Genomic DNA, 15144 nt, shown 5'->3' with positions numbered 1-15144 from the left:
GGACGACTGCCGTGATACGTGTGCGATTTAATTCGTAATGAAGAACGATTGCTGCGATACGTGCGTAAGTTAAGCGTACTACGCAGTGACTAACGAGTCTAACGACTGCCTGCGCGGGAGGATGCAATTAATCGGCAGTGATCGTAGAAGATCGGGCGACTTCGTTGTGTGAAGCGAAGTTCGTTGTATGAATCGTGAAATGAACGAAAAGGAAGTTCGTTGTGTGCAGCATTCGCTGTGCGAGGCGTTCGTTGTGTGAGGCACCACTGTATCTTGTGTTTTGTTTTTCTCAGTAATGAAAGTTCACAACGTGCAATATTTTTTATATTTCTTTCTCTACTACTCTTAATTATTTGAGTTAGTAACACTGAGTTTAATTTTAAACATGTAAATGATTGAAGACAATATCAAAAAAAAAATTATTAGAATCACGAAAATAAAAAAAATTATTTAACTGAATTCAATTCCCTCCAACGTTTTTAATCTCTATTATTCCTTATGGCAACATTGATTGATCAAGATGCCATATTATATTTGATTGAAACGATAATGTCCGTTTCTTTATCTCATTAAATAATTATTACTTAATCAATCACAAAAATTATAGTCCCAAATTATTATTATTACTAGTCATAGAAATTGCTTTTTTTTCCTCAGAAAAATATTTTCTTATTATGACCCGCAAGCAATATTCTGCATGCCAAAAATTTATTGTTTTATCATGAGCTAAGTAAATAAACTTTCTTCATAAAATAAAAATTTTAAATTCATCTTTACGCAAAATTTTGCAAAGTAGTGACAATATATTATTTCCCTTTGTATAAATTAACTTTATGTTATGTGGTTCTTCTGATAAAATAATTATTACATAATATTTTACTTTTGTTCGCTGATTATTATGTAATGATATTTCATCCTAACGTTACTCAACTCTATTTTCCCTCCAAAAATTCATCTGTCAAAACAAATTATTAACTTTTGTTTTGTACACACCTGCGAATGGAACATATTCAAACATTAGGAAAATCTTACTAAGTAAGTACCTACCCCAAATTTTTTACAAAATTATGTAAGTTTTATTAAAATACTATAATTTAGATTTTGTGGTGATATTTAAAAATTAAACAGTTTTCAGGTTGTTTATTAAAAATTCAAACTTTATTTTCAGTGCATGATTTTTCACAGTTAGAGATAGACATGTTTAAAAGAATGATTGTATGAGAAAAAAAAATAATTCATAATGCGCAATGGAAACTTGTTTGTCTGTTGGAAAAATATTGAATGTAAACAAAAAAATTAAATGATAATAATATGTCACGGGCTATGTAATTTTTGTAAATATGTATGGCAAAATTTATTAATAATATGTATTTTTATGATTATAATAAACGCATTACCTTTGTAAGGGCCTATGATTTGTGTTTCCTTCTACAAACCCATGAATAAAAAAAATATACAGTTAGGGGCAGTACTACTACAAATAAATAAAAAGTGAATACTGCACAAGAATCCAAACTGCTATCAGCCATTCGGAGCCAGTGGGACTATTAAGGCATGTTGTGAGGATGAAGGAAGTGGTGAAGGGAAGTTGATAGGGAAGAGGTTGGTTGGGAAATTAAAAAACATTTAGTTTCTGAATGAGTCTTTCACCAAGGTGATACTCTATTACTTCTAGGATGTTTTATTGTAAATCGGTGACAGCCGCATTAATTGATTTCTAATTTTGTTTATTTTTCTGAACATAATTAAAAATCATCCAATGAACTACTTTCAATCATATTTGTAATATAATATAAAATGGAACAATTTTTTTTTTCATTACTACGGCAACATTGATTTTGGAATAATGAATAATGTTATTGTACATTTTTAAATGTGAGGTTATGCTTAACTCTGAAATTTGATTTTTTTTTTATAGCGAATACCTCACAAGAGCCCCAACTGCTCCCGTCTGGAGCCAGTGAGACTATGGCATCCCCAATTGGGGGATGTTGTGAGGCTGAAGGTAAGTGGGGAAGGGAAAGAGGAAGGTGGGGAAGTACCTGGCTATTCAGATCTAGTCACTAAACACGGCTAAAGCCATTTGGAGCAACGTTTCAATTCTGAATGGTGGTCTTACACCAGGGCGATACTGGTAGTATCTTCCACTCTGGAACGTGCCGCAAATATACTATATATTATTTTAATTAATTAATTGTGAAATAACACAAATTAATCAAATAAAATTTATTTGCGCACGCCGGGTTCGAACCCGCGACCTTCGGAATGGCAGTCCAATGCGTTACCACTGGACTATGCCGGCCGTCAAATGATAGGAAAAATGGCAAATCTATATTATTGTTAACACATTAACAAACACTTGCCGCCAAATATAGAGGTTCATGATACTACACAATCTGCATTTTGTATAAGATAAATAAAATTTTATGTTTGTGAAGTCAATTTATAGGTTAGTGGCTAAGTAGGCATTGCGTTTGGATCCCACCCAGGCATCCTTTGTTCGATTCCTTGGCTGGCTGAGTTTTCTTTCACAACACAAGCAACATTTTCCGCTTACTATGGTGGTAGTCGGAGATTTTCAAATATTGTCAGGTTATTCGTAATCCAGGAATTTAAAAATAATGAAAATCCAAATATATTTTTTTAACCGGCTATCGCTTTTAATTTTGGCACTATCAAGTAAAGAAGTGTTTGCACTGTGACATATATAAACAGAATTCATACTTATTTTTTCAAAGAATGAAACATTCCCAGGTTACGAATAACCTAACAATATTTTAAAATCTCCTACTGCCATCACAGTAAGCGGAAAACATTGCTTGTGTCATTGCTGGTGCTTAGCCAGCCGAGGAATTGAACACACTACGCCTGGGTGGGACCCAGACGCGATGCCAACTCAGCCACTGACCTGTATCTACGTATCTCGTCCCGGACTAAAATACGTAAATGTACATTGTGTCATATCACATCTCTTCTAAAACAACCCCTACAGGTGTTGTATACATGAATGATATTATGGATTTTATCAAGAAGCAGATATAACCACAAAATCTCCGACTTTCTGACAGCACCTTTAACCCTAGATAAATAATCGCTCGTCGAGGCGACGACGCGCTACTCGGCGAAATTCGAAATCACCTACTTCCCCCCTCTCCCCGACCTTGACTCTTTCATTACCTTCCTAATTTGAGTAAACAGTGCAGCACGTGACGCGATTGCGGCCACACGCATACTAGGACGTGACCTATGACCATCTCGTTGTCCGCTGGACGAAAGTTTAGTTATAACAACAATTTTATTGTTAAGGTACGTACATTCACATATTCTCATATTTATTGTTAATGTTGGCCAATCTTCTACAAGAAGAATCCGGTTCCATCTACGTCAAACGTGCGTTAAATTAGCTACCTGTGTCCATCCAAGGCCCGGAGGATGACCAAACACCGTTGCACCAGATGTAGAAAGGCTATTTGTGGTCCACATAATGTTGACATGTGTGGTCACTGTGTAGACTGATATTTTGATATTAATTTGTTCATTATAAACCTTACTTTTGTGCCATGTAACGAGTTCCTATCTTAATTAAATATTTTTGATTTATTTCTAGTGTTTTATTGCGTAGTCCACTCGACGAAAGTGTAGTTACAATGAAACAATGAAAACAGTTTAGTTATCTAGGGTTAAGAAGTATAATGGTCAATATGCCAGAGACTTGAGGGGTTAGATATAAAAAAATACTCAAAACACAAGCAAATAAAATAACTTAATAGTAATATAATTTATTTTTCTTCTAGTCAAGATTTAAAGTTCATTTCTCAGGTTTAGGAAATCCGGGAAAACCTAAAACGGGATATCTTTCATAGTGCTCTTTGGATATGGTGGGAAATATTGCCATAAACTTAAAAACTTCCCCCATCTTGGCGGAATTTGTCAACATGTCATAGCCAGATTTAAAGATTTCTTGCTCCTCTGGCTTGGCGTTCTTCAAAATCATCTGCAAATAATAACAAAATTACCAATTATTATTATAATACCAGAATACTAATAATATCAAGGTTCCCTAAGTATGTATTATTGTGATAATTATACTACTATTTCAGGAAACAATTCTGTTGTAAATAGATTACACACCATTAATAACTCTTATGCTGTTAGCTGATGTTTTCAATATGCCTCTATTGAAGAATAAAGCTGTACTAATTTTAGCAGTGTATATTTTAACAAGGTCACTGCAAAACAAGATTTTTTTTTTATTCTTAATTTCTTTCACTTGTGTCGTTAATTCTAAATAAATAAATACTGTAGGATGGGGTGACTTTTGAATCGGGGGCGATTTTGACATTGTTGCGGATATCTGCATAAGTTCTTTATGCTGTCACATGAAAATAAATAATTCTCACTACCACTCAGAAATTATACGCTACTTTTTATTTTCAGGCAATGTGGATACAATGACCCTTCGCAAATAAGTGTCAATTTAGTTGGATTCTATTTATATTCAAACATATTGGTGCTTGAAATGTAAAGCTGTTTTTTTTTAGATGTTTATCATTTTTTGTCAGACACCAAATATCCTAATTGTATCATACGTGTCCAGAATTATGCTAACATTTTATAATAAAATTTATATTTACGTAAAATTGAGAGGGCGTAGCAAAACACCCAGACTCCGAAATCTTTAGAAACCGTGTCGCCAACACATAAAATTTATTTTTTCAAATTAACTCTATCAAATACAAAGTATTACACATGATGTCAAAATAATAGATTCTGAAACACATCTAAATAAACATCTATCTCTTCTCCCGGAGCCACCAGACGAGGGAATGACCACCGCTAAAGAACTGCCTCAGTATTTACGTTGTCCCCCCTCCACTACTCACCGGATGGAATGTGAACTCTCAATGGCCAAAACCTACAGCCAATCAAAGCAAAGGAGCATAATTACGAGTTCAAAATTACCATTTCTGACAACGTCGGACAAAATTACCGGAAATTGGTCGTAATTATGACCAGGAAATAAATATCAACATCAAAAAATGAGTATACGCTAAAATAATAATGTGAAAACTGACACCTAACTGTATATTTGGCACTTTGAAGAAATGTTCAATCCAAAGATGTTAAGCATCACAGCCAATATCTAAAAAACTGTATATTTTATTGAAAAATAAATAAATGAGATAATGAGATGACCTAGTAAGAAGTATTGCACCCACAACGTTGCATCCTTTTCGGCAGGCCAACAGCGAAAGGAAAAATACATAACTAATTCACTCCCCATGAAAGGGGAGGTTAACACCCGACCCGAGTTTGCCCTATTCAGATGGATGTAACCATTTTAAAATGATAGGAATTAACCATGCATGCAAGCCATCGAGCTGAGGAGTTGATTCCCCCCATTTCGAGTACAAAAGCTGCTAGTCACCGGACGTGTGCAACGCGCTGGCCTCTCGCGTTACACTAAAACTAAATCAGTTAAAATAGTGTTGATATTAAAGTCACTAGCCTTTGATGGATGAACTTCTGGTTGGATCCTGCTAAGAATCTGGCTAAAAGGGCTAAAATGCTGAGTCAGAATTCTGATACACTGTCAAATGGCCACGATCACACACGCTTCCAACTGCCGAAAACCAAGTAAGCCGAAATCATTTAATTCCCTCCCTGCTCTGACAACATATCCGTGCCGATTTTCTGTTTAATTCACTAGGAGTGAGAGAGGTTAGGCGAAAATTAGTATAGAATCCATGTACCCTTTGTATAACCTCGAATTGTTCTGTGTTCCATTGTGTTAATGTATACCATAATATACACTTGTTGCATATCATTCTGTTGTCTTTAACGATCCCCGTCCCAACTTGAGTGAAGTAATCAGAATGAGATAGCTGTTCCCCGGCCTTGGACAAGTCAATATAGTGCCTTGAGCTAGCCGTGAATTGACTGAGTTGACACTGAAACCTGCTTCACGTCTTATTTTGCCCCCCCTTGTGAAACAAGAGGGCTCTGTTTTGTATGACGAATGTAGCACCAGCGTTCCCTTCGGGGCCCCATATATTTAATTGTTTAGCACTGGCATCTAACATGGAGCAGCCTCCAATATTAAATTATTTAGCAACCTCTTGTCTGACGTTAGCGAAGGCTGCCTCCAAGAACTGCTGCTGTGTGACAGGCCCAAGGACCTTGGCTTGTGCCGCCGCCCTCCGCAGCTGGTTGAAATCCACATCGGCCGTTAGGTCTGACGTCCCCACATCCTTCAGGGGGTCGGTTTGCTTGTGTTTTCTAAATGCCTGCAAAAAAGAATAAAAATAGGTAATTTTTTAAAATTACAGTAGAAGTGAAAAATGAGTAGTGGAAGGTGATGTATAGGATTGGAGGCCTCTTACCCTAAATGTGTCAGTCTTGGTGCCATCATGTCCATAATCCACAATCAGAGCAATGCCCCCATGTTCCTCCACCCGGGCGGCCAGCTCCTTGGCGATGCTCAGCCCTTGCGGACTGACCTCCAGCTGCTCCGGCGAGGAGTCTCCGAGGACTGCCTGGATGTAGAGCTTGCAGGCCCTCGTCTCTTCGCGGGACAGAACGTAGCGGAGTTTAGGGTTATCGGGGTCTGTTGAGGCGGGGTCTAGGTCGATGAGGATCTCTCTCCAGCCGTCGTCTGTTTTCTAAAAGACAAAATTCTAAATCATATAAAATGTGACACCTAACAAGAGCGCCCCTGACTGTACAATATACAGGCAGGAGAGCTATGTCACACACAGTTGGGCAGCGCTGTGAGGCAGGTTAAGATAGGCGCTGTAGGGAGGGATTTATTAATGCGAGTCTTGAAGAAGCCCAGATTATATGAAGGAGGAAAAACAGATGCCGGTAACTCGTTCCACATACGAGTCGTCTTACACAGAAACGAGTCGAAGAAGCGGCCCGTTGTTATAAAGCCAACATCAACTGTGAACGGGTGCTCTCGTGTATGTGCACCGGCACATTGGGGATCAATACTGCTAGCCGCTTAGAACAGGCTCCATTAAAGTACCATTGTTTAAAAGGTACAATTATAAGGACTTAGACCTACCCCAATCGGTTATATTATAAAATTAAATTAAGTTAATTGAATTAAATAAATATAAAAAAAAAACATGATGACATAAAAAACAATGATCCAAAAAAGAAAATTGCACTTATAAAGTGGCTTGAGGAAAGCAGAGGCATGCTGTACCACTGGGCGACAGCCTGGACGAGAGTGTGTCCTACACGGATTTAATCAGAGAGGTAACCGCATCAAAGATTTTTGACTGAGCATAGCGAAGTTCTGTTTTAACTGACTATTTGCCTTAGGATAGTACCATTTTATCCTGGCAGAGTTCATTGCATGATCGTGGATCCTACTACAAGCTGTCAGATCAGAATAATAAATATTATGGTGCCTACCAGAGAATTGTCATTGATATTTCATTTTATTTAGATGATGATATTTCTTTGGACAAAAAATAATAGTATAATTCCTTATTTGAAAAAAAAAATACTGTAACGTAATATGTATGCATATCTATGGTTAATATCTATGGTTAATTTTTTTTAAACTTCCGATTTAGTTGTCCGGGTTAAATCTTCCCCAAAGGAAAAACTTAACCCTTCCACTCACTTTTCCACAAATGATCAGCTAGTCAATCAACATTATGTAAGTGCATTATATAAGCAAAATAAATACAAAACAATACAAGAACAACAACACGTCAACTCACCAGAGATCAAATGGGAAAAAAAAATTCACCGTCTCCAGATATTTTCATATCAGAGGGTTCGGCTCGGTAGTACTTCTAACAGGGCCTATAAATCCTACTGATCCCTCAACATAAATATTTAAAAAATCTTTCGTTATCCTACATGTATTCAAAATGACCGACTTTTGCATCTTTATATATAAATTTTTTGATAGATCTAATACGCCTAAATTTTTAATGAGAGAGCTAGGTATAATGCCAGTAGCCGAAATAACGAATGGTAATATTTTTATAGTCTGAGAATGCCAAATTCTTTTTATTTCGTTTCCTAAATCTAATTTCGATTAATTAATTAATTAATTGATTTCGGAGGAAAATAATATTGAATCAATGTCTAAGTATGGTTTCATAAATTAAATAAATAAATTGTTGTACCTACCTTAAATCTATGGATAGGCAGAGCATCGAAAAATTCATGGGCAATGTAAAGGCTGAAATTCTTTGGCACGTTTTTCAAATCCTTGTACCAATAAACTTTGACACCACTGACTGTCTCTCCCTGCAAAAATGTAAAGCAAACATTGTAAAACTTACGAAATAAAGGATTATGAAAGATTCGAAAAATTCACAGCTGTGACCCTAATACATATTTTTATAAATGAATAATTTGTAGTGCCTCTTTATGAAAAACACCCTTTGCAATGCTACCGACTATTTCAAAGCAATCTATCCCATCTCCATTCGCGTATACAGAGTTTTTAACCAGGGAAGGCAATAGGAAAAACAGCAAATCAATTGATATTCATTTACATCTCACTATCTACAGACATGGAAAGTTTTCACTAAGAATGGATAAGGTGATTAGTCGATTAGGATTACCAATCAAATATAACCACTTCTTGTATTATATTACAAGCCAAATACTGAATGTCTAAAAATTCAAATAACTTTTTTTCTTCTGCACAATTGCATGAAAGAATGCCAACATAAAATGTTTTTGTTTCGTTGGTAAATGGACTAATTAATACACAACAGTACCAACAGATTGATACATTTTTGATATGTACTGAATGGCATGGCCTTTTTCGACACTAACACAAACGAGTCTTCCCTTGAACGCACATTTTGAATACATCAATTTTTTTGTAGAATACAGTCAACAATTGAATATTTTGCACAGTTAGTTACAGCTTTTGATGCTTATAATGGTTGGGCGGATGCTTGGCTGTAACTTTGGACATATTTTTGAAATCAAAGAGTGATTGATACAATTTTATAAAATTTAATATTTTAATGCGACTAAGGTAGGGTAGGCAGTGCTTATTTGCCTATATAGAATGCACGTCTCACGCGGCATGTTTTAACACAATGTGTTTTGTAGAAACTGTGGTAAATATTCAGAATAACTGAACACATTTACAAATTATTTCAAAAACACTTTGTATCAGTTTAAACAAATTTAAGTCACCGGAAATGAAAAATAATGCAAAATAATAGTTATTCTGCCAAAATTAAAATTGATTGTTAACTTGGCGGCAATTGTTATTGATGTGATTGTTTAAAGGTGAGTTTTTTCTAACTTTATTTAACCCAAACTAAGAACCTAAAATAGGCAAAAGAAAAAAAAAAAAACTTGCCAAAAAACCTATTTTAGTGTATACATAAAAAAATTCGTAAATGGCGCTAATTTAACTATTTTAGGAAAAACACTTTTTGCAAATTATGCTTTAAAATATTAAGATGAATTATTTGTCTGCGCACGTACGCAATATGAATATGAATAAATAGATTTGTCCGTATACAAACGAAATTCTTTCAAGTAAGTCATACAAATACAATATTGGATTGAATTATCAAATTCATATTGCGTATGAACGGGTAAAAACGGTTCCATGATATTTCATCAAAATGAAAATTCAACACACATTTAAAAAGTGGTTTAGAGTCATTAAAAGTGATGAAACAAAAACTAGGTTTAACAGTTACCTATTTAACCTGGTTTTTGTTTCATCACTTTTCATGACTTTGTATCACTTTTTGCATGTGTTTTGAATTGTCATTTTGTTTGTATTACATACTTGATTGATATATATAAGTTGTGAAGAAGTACTAGATTGCATAGGAGTCCGTGATTTGTCACTACACCAGTATTATATTAATTATTAGTTTTAACCACACGATGAATGGAAGAGTTAAATCACCTCCGCATAGTGAGGTAAGTCATCCTTTGTGGTATAAGACAAGCATAACCTGTCTCCCTGTAACCGTTGCATCGTGGGAGATACTTCTATAAGATGGATGCTCATATTGTCTTTGTTCAATTCGACTTGGGTTGTTATCTGAAAATAAATAAAAACAAATTTTATAATATTATTAAAAAAAAAATCATTTAAATATGAGTGGGAGAGGAGAAATATATCATTCCAAGTCTAGTCATTAAACAATTGAAATATAGATAAAGCCAGACAGATTTAACAAAAAGCTAAGCTTATAGGCCTCAATGTTTATAAGCAGGCTTTAGTCTGCGAGGTCCACCTTCAGATACCTTCTATAAATATAGCTTGAAAGCTAAAGTGAAGGTAGATTTGGCACTGGCTAATTCCATTTACTAAAACATATGTTCTACCATTTATTCAATGGAAGAAGCTCCGAGGAACTAGCGTCATTGATCCCTTCGGCACCAACACGCCAAACGCGTGCCCAGCATTTGTACACGGGTGAAATTTGTCACACGAGAAAGGGTCGTTTTTACAACTCGTTCTTGAGTTCAATAGCTCGGCTGTGGAACGATTTGCTGGCCTCTGTGTTTTCTGCCTCCTACAACATGGGTCTCTTCAAGAACTAGGGAAAGAATGAGGGTAATTATTTTGTTGTGTGCTGACAATCTACGTGCGCTCATCTCGCCGCTCCCGTACCTGGCATCCGGGTCGCGAGAGTAGGTCGTGAGAGTGGGACGCGAGATTTGGGTGCTGATGAAAAAATAACCCGGTCGCTCTTTGGCGGGTTTCAATGAGCGAGTTATTCATGATCGACCCAGGGTGAGCTATAAAGCATCTTTCGCTTTCATCATATTGCTATAAATATGTTTTTGTGTAGATATATTGGAGTCCAACAATAAGTTCTGATATACTCTCTTCTTGACACAAGCTGTCGGTAAAGTTTCCCAAATGTGTAAATGTAAATCATCAGTACTTACTTTCATGATGTCTGATAAAAGAGTACCTCTCCCTGGTCCAAACTCAACGATTTGTAGCGGTTTTGGCATTGAGAGTTTCTCCCATTCACTGATCAGCCAAACTCCCAAAACGTCACCAAATATCTGGCTAATTTCAGGGGAGGTAATGAAGTCTCCGGCAGCCCCGAAAACATCCCTATTCATGTAATAGCCCGCCATGGGGTTTGTCAAGACCTCTTTCATATAATCGGCCACTGAAATGGCGCCAGATAGTTTAATTCTTTGGACAATCTGAACGGCCGTCGATACACCTTTGTCTTTTTGTACAGGATATTTCAATTTTTCTGGATCCGGTCGCTTCATAGTCTTGAAAGAGTATTTCATTTTCGTAATTGTTACAGGGTAACAACATCTTTCAGTTATTTTGCAAATTGTGGGAGCTGAACGAAAGCAATAATTCAGTGCCATTTAAATGGTTTTTACAGTTTATCTAATTGACAGAGGTTATTATTATTTGTCAATATTAACCTCGAATCTCGAAGACATACTCGAAGATGACATTTAAAAAAAGTATTGCCACTGTATAAGAAAGTAAGCACCAATTTTAACATTATTATTTCCTGCAATAGAAAACATCTGATTCAAATTTACGGACATTTGACGTTTGTCTATGCATATTCATATTTTCTTTCATAGACAACAGACACATAACCTGAAAATGTGTATGTGAACTTCGGATCTGCGGATTTCGAATGTAACAGATCGATAAAAAATAGTTTTATTTCCGATCATTTAGCAAGAAAATGCTTATTTGAATAACACTTTTGTTAAACCACACCTTCTTCCATACGTCTTTTGAAATGTTCCGGTTCGCGGGTTTGGCTGGAAATAGTCTGCGGACTATCAAGTCTTCTCCTCATATCTTAATTTATTCTCAATTACAGAAAGGTTTGTTTGTTTTTTAATGAAAAATATCTTGCACCTTAATGTTCCCCAGAACTAAAATTGTTTATTGATTTTAACCGGCTATGTTACATAAAATTGAAATGACCATCGAACTATTATGAAGTGGCAAGGCCGGTCCTAAGCCAAACGGCAACTGGCGCTAGTAAAAACCTCAAAGGCGCTGTATTAGGTGTTACGTATTATCATCGCCTTAGCTACTTGGCGCCTTGGCAATTCGGCGCCCGGGGCGGATTGCTCCACTTGTCTCCTATTACACAGAGCCGACCCTGTGTAGTGGGAGGCATTATTCATGTGTCCCATGTACCCAGGAGGGCAAGGGCCAGTTTGAAGTGATTTATCGCTGTCCTCGAAGTCGAGCCTCACTGAAATTATATTTTATTATTTTTCTCTTAGGTTTGACATGCTCATCAGCGAATTATGCATCATACGGTAAGAAAAACAGATCCCCTTTCGGCGATGGAGTATTACGAAAGCCTACCAATAGTGGAAAAGCCCCTTCTGCCTCTGGACCTCTTCTTGGCCCTCCATCCCAAAAGGTACACCATTCGTAAATAAACAAACTAATTTTAATTCAGACGATTCAGTGTTACAATGGTTGGTAATTTTTGGATAGGGCCTGACACGCTTATTACGAATATTTTTTAGAAAAATACTTCATATTCGCCTTAATTACTATAAAAGAAAACTTTTTGCATTTCGGGCGGCGGAAAATTATGAATTTAAATTTTCAATTGCGTTAACCAAAATTCACTTCGCGAATCGATGCGGCGGCAATCAGCTGCCATTAGGTACGTCACTGTTATGTTGGTATCCCTGATACATTGCGTAGATACGAACTAACTTCGTGGAATACAAATTAAATTGCCTCCTGTTAGAATCCGTCCCTGGCCGTCGTATCACGAGAAAAGGCGATGGCAAAATAACGAAAACATTGCAAGATATCATAAAAATCATGAAGGAAACCGATCCAGACCAACTTCCTACGTTTGTCGCCCGTGATCTCAACAAGTTACCACCAGTTACTTTTGACCACGTCGACGTTACAAGACTTCTTAAAGATTTAATATTACTGAAAACCGAAATTGCCGCAAAGGCAACAATATTAGATATGAATGCCTTGAAGCAGGAACTTAGTCAAATCAAAGAAACCGTCAGCCATATCACACATGAATGCTCAAATTCTAATGCACAACCAAAAATTGTGAGTCCTTCCATAAACTCTCTTGACATTTCAAACGAAAACAATGCAAATCACGAGAATACGCACATATTGTCGCAACCTACAGCCGCTCACGACGGCAAATCTAAACGAAATGCTCGTACTTATGCTAGTGTTGGTGAGAAAGCCCGAAGAGAGCCGGAAAAAACCGAAGCAGCCCGAAGCAGTTCACTGTCAAACGCGTCAAACGTAAACAATGGTTTTACGGTCGTTATGAATAAACATCGCAAGAAGCGATTCTTAAATAATCGTGGAACAGGAAGTAATGAAGGAAATTTAAAAATAGCAAACCTTTCAACAGGGCTATATGTATCTCGTTTCGCACTTGAAACAAACACAGAAGATGTAAAATTATTTTGCGAAAATAAAGGTTTAAAAGTAATTAATGTTGAAATCCTAAAACCTTTCAAAGAAACTCCATTCAGGACATTTAAAATCATGATCCAGCAAAGCGACATTAAAACTGTGATGAATCACGATTTCTGGCCCCAAGGCATCGTATTCAGAAGATACAGAGAAGCTATCGAGCGAACCACGAAAGGAACAAAACAAAATGAATAAGTTAAACATCACTTCGATCAATTGCCGATCTGTAAAAAGAGTAGAAAAATTTATTTCTGATCTGTGTATTACAAACGATATCATTCTATTGCAAGAGACATGGCTTATACCAACTGATTTAGATTTTCTTAGCGAAATTCACCCTGAATTCATGAGCTATGGTACCTCAGCGGTAGACGTCTCTAATGGCCCACTACGAGGACGACCATATGGCGGACTAGCTATACTATGGAGGAAATCATTCAAGGCAGTGACAATCGACTGTGAAACTCCCAGGATAATAGCGATTGATATCACACTCAACACTGGAACATTACTTGTCATGAGTGTATACATGCCAGTGGACAATACTGATAATTTACCGGAATATTTATCCTGTCTATCAAAAATGCACACGATAATTGAGGAAAGAGACAACCCTAATTGTATTATTCTGGGAGACTTTAATGCCGACATGAATTCGCCATTTGGACGTGAGCTTAAATCATTCTGCTCCGAATATAACCTACAAATTGCGGATGTTGACATACTCCCGCTCGACTCCTACACATACGTAAGCGATGCACATAATACCACGAAGTGGCTCGACCACTGTCTAGTGACTCAGGCAGTACTCAATACAATAGAAAATATGTATATTGACTACAAGTCCGACTGGTCTGATCATAGACCAATGCACACCACTCTAAGAACTAATGGGTTACCCACATATACCGCAAGTCACACAAAAGTAGAGGATCCGTGTCGATGGCGGCCCAAAAGTCATGTAGAAGTGCAGTCCTACTCCAGGTATGCCCAATTTGCAATAGGTCAACTTCAGATAATTTATGGAACCAACACAGAAACTTATGACAGCACCACGATGAATGTAGCCCAAATCGATGACCTATACAAAAACATTGTACAAGCATTGAGTAACTCAGCTATATCTGCGTTTAACATAGGGAGAAGGCCAAAAAATGGGAGAAAATGGAAGGCTACAGCGGGTTGGAATGAGCAGGTTGCCTTATATTATGAAGCGTCTAGAAATGCACATATAAATTGGCTGCAGAATGGACGACCTACTGAAGGTCCCATCATGGAAGCTAGAAAAGAAACCAGATTGCTTTTTAAGAAAAAATATAAGAATTGTCAAAGAAGCTTTGAGCAGAACAAAATGGACAAAATAGCGAACAGCTTTGAATGCAAGAATTTTTCATCTTTCTGGAATAAAACCAATGCCGTATTGAAGGCGAAATACACCGCACCGAGCCAAATTGATGGAAAATCTGTAAATAAAGATATTGCTGAAGTTTTCAGAAATACATTCTGCTCCGCACCAGATCAACCGCGAATAATGGTTAAAGAGATTGAGACAACAACGCATCAACCAGAACAACAGCCGTCCATCGTCATATTACCTGAGATGATCCAGCGAGCAATACGCAACATGGCAGGAGGTAAATCTGCAGGTCACGATGGACTAGTGATAGAACATGTAAAGAATGCGGGGGAGTATTTAACAATAC

General features: G+C 36.8%; 2 protein-coding genes across 2 annotated transcripts in view; one reads left to right on the top strand and one right to left on the bottom strand.

Annotated features, from left to right (window-relative positions):
- Window positions 1-3808: 3808 nt before the first annotated feature.
- On the bottom strand, window positions 3809-11443 carry LOC149409142 (protein arginine methyltransferase NDUFAF7 homolog, mitochondrial-like). The gene is made up of 6 exons (XM_089650117.1): window positions 10912-11443; window positions 9917-10054; window positions 8155-8274; window positions 6384-6662; window positions 6117-6287; window positions 3809-3994 (listed from the first exon to the last, which is right to left on the bottom strand). Exons 1-6 carry the CDS (start codon window positions 11356-11358, stop codon window positions 3809-3811), a joined length of 1341 nt encoding a protein of 446 aa, XP_089506243.1. The 5' UTR covers window positions 11359-11443.
- Window positions 11444-11578: 135 nt separating this feature from the next.
- LOC149409141 (apoptosis-inducing factor 1, mitochondrial-like) overlaps window positions 11579-15144 on the top strand; it is a 37598-nt gene continuing 34032 nt past the window's right edge. The window contains exons 1-2 of the mRNA XM_089650123.1: window positions 11579-11838; window positions 12250-12392. Of these exons, the coding sequence (XP_089506249.1) occupies window positions 11751-11838; window positions 12250-12392 (231 nt within the window). The 5' untranslated portion in view covers window positions 11579-11750. The remainder of the gene's footprint in view (window positions 11839-12249; window positions 12393-15144) is intronic.

Source organism: Hesperophylax consimilis, unplaced genomic scaffold, assembly GCF_061612785.1.
Source record: "Hesperophylax consimilis isolate HC1 unplaced genomic scaffold, BYU_Hcon_1.0 scaffold_35, whole genome shotgun sequence".
In the NCBI taxonomy this organism is placed as follows: domain Eukaryota; kingdom Metazoa; phylum Arthropoda; class Insecta; order Trichoptera; family Limnephilidae; genus Hesperophylax; species Hesperophylax consimilis.
This window is presented reverse-complemented; position numbering and strand designations above follow the sequence as displayed.

What these genes read in the sequence shown, in the direction of transcription:
- LOC149409142 (XM_089650117.1), bottom strand. Translation starts at nt 11,358, where the DNA reads ATGGCACTGAATTATTGCTTTCGTTCAGCTCCCACAATTTGCAAAATA. An exon ending in ACTTACCTCACTATGCGGAG is followed by an intron (nt 8,275 to 9,916) that starts GTGATTTAACTC and finishes ACATTTTTGCAG; the next exon opens with GGAGAGACAGTCAGTGGTGT. An exon ending in TGCCTATCCATAGATTTAAG is followed by an intron (nt 6,663 to 8,154) that starts GTAGGTACAACA and finishes TTTGTCTTTTAG; the next exon opens with AAAACAGACGACGGCTGGAG.